The 9,290-nt window shown below is 35.5% G+C and overlaps 2 protein-coding genes across 5 annotated transcripts; both read right to left on the bottom strand.

Annotated features, from left to right (window-relative positions):
* Positions 1 to 800: 800 nt before the first annotated feature.
* On the bottom strand, positions 801 to 3,385 carry LOC116170962 (retinol-binding protein pinta-like). Its single transcript, XM_031487551.1, has 5 exons — positions 2,321 to 3,385; positions 2,113 to 2,272; positions 1,692 to 2,061; positions 1,526 to 1,637; positions 801 to 1,482 (listed from the first exon to the last, which is right to left on the bottom strand). Exons 1-5 carry the CDS (start codon positions 2,454 to 2,456, stop codon positions 1,331 to 1,333), a joined length of 930 nt encoding a protein of 309 aa, XP_031343411.1. The 5' UTR covers positions 2,457 to 3,385; the 3' UTR covers positions 801 to 1,330.
* A 133-nt stretch (positions 3,386 to 3,518) lies between these two features.
* LOC116170961 (retinol-binding protein pinta-like) lies at positions 3,519 to 5,387 on the bottom strand. 4 transcript variants are annotated; one of them, XR_004145351.1, is made up of 7 exons: positions 5,243 to 5,387; positions 4,997 to 5,183; positions 4,787 to 4,946; positions 4,366 to 4,738; positions 4,208 to 4,316; positions 3,761 to 4,151; positions 3,519 to 3,711 (listed from the first exon to the last, which is right to left on the bottom strand). XR_004145351.1 is itself a non-coding variant. In XM_031487550.1 (7 exons), exons 2-6 carry the CDS (start codon positions 5,136 to 5,138, stop codon positions 4,000 to 4,002), a joined length of 936 nt encoding a protein of 311 aa, XP_031343410.1. In that variant the 5' UTR covers positions 5,139 to 5,183; positions 5,243 to 5,387; the 3' UTR covers positions 3,519 to 3,898; positions 3,954 to 3,999. The 4 variants fall into 4 exon arrangements, 2 of the variants coding, with proteins under 2 accessions (XP_031343410.1, XP_031343409.1); XR_004145352.1 differs by having other exon boundaries at positions 3,519 to 3,700; XM_031487550.1 differs by having other exon boundaries at positions 3,519 to 3,898; positions 3,954 to 4,151.
* Positions 5,388 to 9,290: the final 3,903 nt, after the last annotated feature.

The following is a 9,290-nucleotide window of genomic DNA, read 5'->3' as shown; positions in this document are numbered from 1 at the left end:
ACCTGTGCAGGACCAAGTAAAATTTTAAATTATTGTGATGGCTAAACGGAAATAAGCATTTTTTCTTCGATTTGTGTCACCTCCACTTTAACATCTGTGTAGACATATTATTAAGGATCTTGGGTTTCCCAAATCAAACTGTCTTTGAAATATTTTTAGAAGGAATCATTTTGGAAACATTTTGAAAAATATCCTAGGAAACCCATTATGTTTTCAAGTTTACTGTTTTATGTAAATATATATATGTTGGGCGCAAAGCTCGAAAACGGCCGATGGTCGTTTTATTTGCCGAATGTTAGGATTGGGCTATTTAGAATGACCAAAGCTCGAATTGTATTTCAATTTCGGGCTTTGGCCGCCTCGAAGCAGTCAAACCTAAGATTTAGCAATTAGAAAATAATCAAAGCTTGACACACATTTTTAGTAACTGAATAGAAATTCGGTAACATTAGAATACGTGGAGGGGCAACCCATAAATGATGTAACGCAATTATTAAAAAATTTTGATCCCGTTTCCCTCTATGTAACACTTTTGCCGACCCCCTCAAAATTGCATTAACACTTTAAAAACCAACCCTCCTTTTTATATGCAAAAAGTTTGCACAATTTTTTTATTTTGATTTCATTTAAAAAAATAGTTAAAAAGTGTCGTTCCGGAGAAATTTTTTGGCATAAATTTGGCAATAAATGATTTGTATGGAGAGATCACCATAAAACGGACAATTAATTTTTACGTATGTATAAACATGATACATAGCATGGGTATATAAAATAAAAATAAATGAAATAAGTAACAAACATAACAGCATAAACTTTTATGTCAAAACATACATATATAATTATATGAATATATAGAACTAAAGAAAACAAATAGTCGTATTGTTAATTAATTATTTATTTCTGCAATTTGATGATGAGTGGCATTCTGAGTTGCATCTCACTTCTTTCTTTAAACAATTGCATGTTCTGGTTGCGCAATTATTTTTACAATTACATTTCACAAAACCTTGCTTTCACTGAGAGTGTTTAACAGCGACAGTTTTTAGTGTTAACTTTGTTTCTGGAACTATCCTTTATGTCTATAAACCTATGGTCAACCAGTGGCGTAACTACAATGTCTCAAATGTACACAATTAGGACGGGCTCCGACTTAAAAGGGGCCCTGGCAAAAATTTAATTTATAAAAAATCTGAAAAAAATTGAAAGTTTCCTAAGATTGGGAAAAAACGACCAATGATCGGGCTTTGCGCTCAACATTATATAAGGTTTACATGAACAGTGCAAGTGATATATTAATTACTTAAGTAATATTAATTCAAGTTAATTCAAGTTAATCAATAACTAATTTCCTGAATGATCCATCGATCCCAAGTTCATTATCTGTAGTCTTGGGCATGCCAGTTCGGAGACTTTCGTTTGTCTTATATTTAGTACCATCTCGAAACCACTCGCTGTAGGACTCCATTTTCTTTTTCCATATGACTAGAAAATACGTTTATTGCTGCACTTGAAATTGATTACCCACCTCCCAGTTCCTTCATTGAACCATTCTTTCCACCGTATTCTATGGGCATTAGTTCCAGCGGAATTTCCTTCTTCAAACCGTTTGGGTTACTGTCCGCGCTATAGACGTGCAACTGAAAATGGGAGTGGAAACTACATTTACCAACAATTTTGTAAGTCAGACGTACCCGTTTACTAATTTTCCCATTTAAGTAATTTCTAAGAAATCTCACCGCAGCTTCCATGGCCGCCGGGCAATTCTCGACCTGTATACCTTTGAGTCTCAAAGGGTACCCAGTTTCCATGCAGTAGACGTGCTTCGATATGTAAGACGGAGTAAACTGTAAGATATAATTAAGAGCGCATTTCGCCGGATCTGACAACAGATAAACACCGGATACAACAGTGTTGAGGTCTTCAACCATTAGTATATCCAAAAGCATGAGGCATGCTTTTATCAACGTTGTGTACGGTACGAGATCAGCATCATAATCGAATGCAAAGAGAATAATTCTAGGTCCACAATCACCAATTGTGTTTGGCAATGGAACCATGGTACTTTAATAATACCTAATAAATAGTACCTCTAGGGGACTCTTTGTAACTTACCCCACGCGTAATAGTTCTTGTATATCAGGAGCGAAAGGATCGCGGTTGGCAAAAAACTCTGGAAGCAGCGTGACCATTGAGTAGTAATTGTCGAGTTTTTCTTTGGCACGTTGAATGCTGTATTTCGAGCTTCTCAAAAAGATTAAAAGGGATGCATCATCTGAAATATTTTGATAGCTAAGCTTTTGGGTGGTTTAGGAAGACTTACCCTCTCGAACTTTTAGATGTGGTTGTTTCCTTAACCAATCGCGAATCATCTGCAAATCATTCCCAATGATTTTAGGATCTTCATTTAGATCTGTTTCCTTGCAACACTTCATGTTATTTATTTCACTTGCGTCCATCGTTTTGCCGTGCACAGGGGAAAGTAGAATGTGGTCCGGGTTGCGGTGCTATGATAAGGGTTTTCATTCTCCATTTGCATACAATTCGCTGTTAAAGCGTGAGAAATCTTTATTGTTTTAGGTAATTTGAGATAATACTACGTGTAAATGCATAGATTAAGAATGTTCGCTCGTTAACGCAGTTTTTTTATTATAGACATAAGGTCAAGTGGAAATGGTGCTACCAAAACAACATTATTGCTTCGCAACGCAACGATCTCACAAATAATGTTGAATATTAGAGCAAGTGCAAAAGCACAGAATCTGTATCCAGAATATTCTTCTCCGGAAAGATCGTTGCTGGAATTCCTTCTCCGAGATTTCGCTCCCATGGAAATCGCGCGCAAGGAAACTTAACTCCAAAAGCAAACTCATCTCAAGCTAAATTTTCCCTCGAGTTATTCGCGTTCAAAGAAATTCTGCCTGCACCGGAATATCCAGCGCCAGAGAAAATTTAGCCCAATCAACTTTACTATATTGGGCCTTTGTGCCGATACTAAAGAGAGAGGGTTCATACACATTTTATTAGTTTACACAATTCTGGAAAACATAAATTGAGTTGTTATTATTGCTGTTATAAAAAAGTCAAATTCCGAACTACACAAAACATCGCTAATTTCTTCGCTTCATATTGGAGATTTTTCAACGTAAACTGACGGAGATTAGTTTATTGAACGCGCGCAGTGTAACAACTGAGTTAATATATCGCTTGCGATGATAACAGTTGAATATGTTTACGCCTGCACTAAAGCAAAACGTCTTTATCGGAATTTCGTTAACATTGAAACTGCGTTACGTATTTCGCTTTCGACTGGTTATTTGCGCAATTTTGTACACGAGTTTAACTAGGGCCCCTGCTCCACTTCAGACCCACAGACGCTTTACTATTGTTCCGCGATTTACAAAATTTGCGCGGACGATTTTTGAATTTCTCTTGAAACCACCCGCTGGAATTTGCGTGATCGCAATTTGAACTCAAAAACTTACAAGGAATTGCGATTGCGATTATGTATTATTACTATATTATTATGTCGTTATATTATTTAGTTACATTATTTCCTCAATGGGAACGACATTTTTGCTCTACATTTTTACTTTTTTGTTAGAAGATTTCTTTTATCACAACATATAGACAAATCGAATCATTGGCTCTACGTAGGCTTTTAGGTTCCCTCTTATAATAGAACATATTCTTGAGTCGTATGCTAGAAATTCGCTATCAGAGGATTTTCGAAATAATGGATACGAAATCATTTTAATATTACGTCCTCAGATCAGGAATTGTAGTCAAATCATTAATGATTCAATGATTTTCCTGTTGGACAAAAGACCCAGGCAGATTGTCGTCACTACCTATCTATAGATGCACCCCCTTGAGGTAGTTGGAATGCATGTAAAGAAAACTAAAATTAAAAAATGTTTGAATGAGCCTTTGTCGAAGCAGTTTCCTTTGGATACCTATATACATAACTAGAGCTAAATACAGGAAGTGTATGTATCTACGTTAGTCAATGTCTAACTTTCTAAAAGATCCTTCTACTCCAAAGACGTCAGAATCTAAAATTTGCTGACATTGTCGCAATTTTTCGTTGGACTTTCGCTGCTCTTCTTCAATAAAGAAATCTCGGTAGCTTTCAACTTTTTTTTTCCATATGCCTAAAATATGAGAAAATGATTCCTTTTTTAATATATTAACCGGTGTTGTTACGTACTGGTTAGTTCCTTTACTGATCCATTTTGACCACCAAACTCCTCAGGTAATGAAATTTGTGGGATCTTCGTATAGAATTGGTGAAGGTTATACTCACTATATAGAAAAGTCTGAAAAGGTTAGTAGCTTTCTAGACCTGTCGGTAAAACAAATACGTACTCGGTTGGTAAGTTTCTTTGAGAAAAACACCTTCACAATATTGTATATAAACTCCAACAACGCGGGGCAATTTTTTGTATATATTCCTTGAACCCTAAAGGGAAATCCGTTCTCTGTAACGCACGTTGCCTTCTTTAAAAAAGAAGGTGTGACCTGTTTGGAAAATTCAGAAGGGCAACCTTTACATTCCGCCCAAGTCTTTAAGCCATTGACAACCACATCGTCGTCCTCTCGCAACAGAATATCCAAAACCATACAAATCACCTTGACAATAATGCTGCAATGCATCGTATTGGCGTTGAGGTTGGATCGATAGTTACATAGAATTATTTTACAACCATCTTCATCGCGATTGGGCAGGGGAAGTACTACGCTGTAAGTAAACCACGATTAATGTGTGCAGAAAGCCGTTGACGTATACCCGGCGCTCAAAACGGCTTGTATTTCTGCAGAAAATGGATCACGGTTACATAAAATCTCTGGCACAAGTGTCCTCATAGTATAATAGTTGTCAATTTTCTGTTTAGTGCGTTCAATGCTGAACTTGGTGCATCGCAAGAAGGACAAAATCAGTTGGTCATCTAGAAAGGCGAAAATTTTACAGTCTAAGAGCAAGTATTGGGTTACCCACCAATGGGAAAATTTAAATGCGGTTGTTTCCGATGCCATTCATGTATAAGATGAATGTCGTGCTTCGCCCTTTCTGATGCTTCATTTAAATTATCTTCCGAAAGCGTTTGAAGCTCTCCTGCCAATAAACGGCAACACTGCATTTTTATTTCAAATCAGCAACTGTGGTTTGGCGATTCTCTCGAGAACTGTTCAGTTTGGACAGTAATTAGGTGGTCTTGGAAGAAAGAGCAAAAGTTTTACTTACCTTAGGATCAGTGCACTATTTATGCACTTGTTTTCGTAGTTTAGTTTACAGTAAAAGACAATCTGTACACTTTGTTCGAATGGAACAGATACTGATGTTAAATATTTGGAAGAATGATTATGTGTCATATAGTTTAAATAACCATTAGACAACAAAATTCCAGCTATAATTTTCTAAGAAATTGAGGTATTAATTAAAAACACATTTCAATTAGTTTCTAATTTTTCCTTAGCATAGGAAAAATTCAGTACTCCTTACATATTTTCACAGTAGATGGTAAATCAGCCGTTTAAATAAAAAAATTTCCCACTAATTCAGAAAAAGAAAATTGCTCGTAATTACATTGTGTTCTGAAACCTACAGCTGCGGATCAATTACGTTTCTTTGTGTCGTATGGTCCTCATTTTGAATTTTTAATTGCAAAAAAATACTCTGGTATATAGTGGGTACCTATGTACTAACATAACACGCACAGAGGATACCCTCAATCAAGGTCATGATCAGTTCTTTACTCAGTATAGTACAAATCGATTATTAAATGCGATGTACTGGTTTATCTCTACAGAAAACGTATGGTTTATGACAATGTTTTGACTCCACCATGGTCCAAATAGATTTCAATAAACTGTACCTTTTCTTGAAAGCTGATTGTAAACAGGAACACAACGGGCCAATGGTAAAGACGAAAAAAAGATTGTCTTGGCGAAAAAATGTTAAAAACGCATAGAAATTATTCTAGAGTACCGCGATTTTCTGTACTTGAGGGTGGTTGCAGTACGAGGTGCTGGAGATATAGATAATGCGATGCTGAATAGAAATTAGTTGGTATAATAATTGATAATAGGGGTACGGTTCGGGTTGCATCAGGCTTTTTGCCGATAAAGGGGTTGAGCATCCCTTCTTGAAATAAAATTTTACTTTTAGATTAAGACATCTACTTTATCTCTAGTTACAGCGACATCTCGTCTCCAGACATCCGGAACCCATTATGAAAACAACGCTCTACAGGAAATTAAAAGACGCAGAAAGGACAATCTTCAATTCCCCAAATGTTTACAGTTTTTTTTCTTGAAATTTACCTATCACTATACAATTCGAAAAAATGAATTCCAAATTTTTGAACTACCGTTACAGGGTCTTTTACCAGTCGCAAAGGGTTCTGTTTTGATTTGGGAGAAAAAATTTCAGACTTTTCGCTTTTATCGTTAAGCAAAAGTGTAGAGCAGCTGTTTCGTTTATTTTATTAAGCGCATTAGCTCAAGGATGGGGTCGCAGACTCTAGAATGATCTCGTGTGTTTATTTTTTGTATACTCTCGGATAATTAACGGATCGAGGGGGCAGGAGAGTTGTCTACGCGATTATTGCGAAATCTAGGAGTGGTATAAATAAGGGTTTGTGTGATTTATATTATTAAGAAAACGTATCACACCGCGTACTTTATGGTTGGAGGCACCTCGATCGGAGGGAGCATTTTAAACACATGTTGTAAACAACCCTTGACACTATTGAATGGGTACATAGCGGCTGTCACTTGCCTACAGTGATGTAGAAATGTGACACCATTCGTGACTCTGCAGACGAGAAATTTTGAAACGAAGCTTACTTAAAAACATGCCTTATTTCGGTATTCAGTACCTTTTGTAATAATTTGTTATAATTTTTTTCTAAAATAAATTATTTAACCTTCGGCCAGTCCCAAAACAAATTCAAACGGCTTTACCTTACGGATGTGTGCTTTTTTTTCAAAACCTGACGACCTGACGAACTATATAGTTTGCTGCTATTTAAACATTAATAACAATTTTAAAAAATGGCAACCTTTATACAAAAATACACCTTATGGCCAACAAGAAAAGGAACTTATTTAAAGAAATAACCTCATTTTAAATGAATATACGATGCCTAAAAAATGAAAACAGCCACAATTCCTTGAGATATGTTCAAATAATAGATATGTCTTAGAGTAACAATATTTAGTTTTATATTTCCACCTTGTATATCGTTTGCGTTAGTTTTATGTAGTTATTTAGTTTATTTAGTTTTTCCAATACGTAATCCTTCATATATTATTTCTATCTTTTATAACTATTGTAAGTTATATATCTCATAGTTGTTTGACTCACTTACGCACTGCTCTCCACGTTTCATTTTTCTTATATGTATTAATGTGGTTTTTTTCTCTTTGTTATATAATGGGCAACCGTAAATAAATAAATAAATAAATAAATAAATAAATAAATAAATAAATAAATAAATAAATAAATAAATAAATAAATAAATAATAATTATTAACTAATAATATACAGACTGGTTTCGTGCGCGGTCAACTTACACCGATCGATTCCTTTAATAATATCCTGAGTACTTTAAATAAAAAATTCGCAATTTCTTCGAAAGAACCAATCACAACTTTTTATACAAACAAAAAGATTACGTCACCTTAATTAAAGCGTTTTCTAGAATCAGTGGCTTCTCTAGGGCACAGCCCTTCCTTGAAGAGGTGGCGCCTTACAGCTGGACCGTATAAAAATGATAAAATCGGAATTCCTTGGCAAAATACCGATAAATACAACCATAAAGTTGACTCGAATCTTCGTACGATTACGCTTAGTTATGTAATGGGGCAATGAAGTTTTTTTGTTTATCTCGACTTCATTCAAACTGACATTAACTTCCGCCATACGGATTATTATTGGAGCATACTGAAAGTGGTTAAATTGTCGCTTTGAAATAATAGCAGTTTCTTTTAATTTTCAGGGAGTGCCCCTGAACAGTGCGCTAAAATATTGAATATTGAATGATTCTGCATTTTTTCGAAACTCTGCCAATCTGTCCACTCACGCAAAATTTTGACTTATAAAAAAATGAAACACAGAACGCAAAAAAGGTGCAGTTTGTACACCTCTGGTGGAGCAAAGGGTAAAAGTACCATGGTCTCAAAATACGGTTGATGTTTTTTTATTTGTGTCTTCATACATTAGCACGTTAATTGGTTTCCCATACACTCGTAAAATGTTTTGCAAACCACTTTATGTGCTATTATGACAAAAAACTGCTTTCCAACTTTTATGATGGTAATAAAGCTATGTACGTTGATGTGACATATTTTATGGCTGTAAAACACGCCAATGTGATTCAATTTTATGGCTGTTGGTAGATAATTAAAGTCTTGTTCAAGGGTTTATTATTTACACAGGTAATAAGGTGTGAGTAAGTTTTTAATTGTATAGTGTACACATGTTTCTCATGTAGAATATAATATTCGTATTTGAATCTCCAGTACAGCCCACAAGGTCACAACTTGTGAGCTACTGCGATAATGGCATCAGGTTCTGCTGTGTCTTCCCTGACAAATATTGTTCGTAATGACTGTGGTCATTATCAAAGCGTCATTGTTTTTTTTTAATTGGCTCCAATCGTCAGACTCGCCCGGGCGCCTGAGATAGGGCTTCGTTTACATCGGTTTTAATAGGGATATAGTATCACATTAGTGTGCTCATCATGAGATAAAACCACTAACTCGAGAAACGCTGATCGCGTTATTGTTGGAATAGATTCACGACCTTAAGGTCATCTAGGATTGGTAGTAAGAAAGGCACTAACCAATGAGAAATTAGACACGACCATTTTAAAGGTAATCCGCCATTGTGGGTGTCCAAAATTTTGCTCAGTAATTAAGAGGGGGTTGGTTTTTGAGAAGATTTTCGTTCTTCTATTCGCCGCGATCAGTTTACACAAAAAAAATAAAATCATTTAATTACAAAAAGTTGCTACAACAAACTCAGTTTTTCTATCCTTGGCTTTAGCAAACAGTTGTCTGGCGTGTAACAGGCTACTTACATTTACAGAGATTCAAGACCCCACTTGCATAAAATAAAATTAAATCTCCACGGTACTGGCGGAAATCCCAATATAACAGTTACTTTTTAATTGACTCACGGTTATGTCTGTAATAAAAATGTTTTTATACTCCTTACCTTGCCCAAGTTTGGCATCTTATCGAATATATTAATAAACACAAATACGATCGTATTCCGTGTTCCGTTT

This window comes from Photinus pyralis, unplaced genomic scaffold, assembly GCF_008802855.1.
Source record: "Photinus pyralis isolate 1611_PpyrPB1 unplaced genomic scaffold, Ppyr1.3 Ppyr1.4_LG5, whole genome shotgun sequence".
NCBI lineage: Eukaryota > Metazoa > Arthropoda > Insecta > Coleoptera > Lampyridae > Photinus > Photinus pyralis.
Note: the sequence above shows the minus strand (reverse complement) of the source record. Positions and strands in the feature narration are given on the sequence as shown.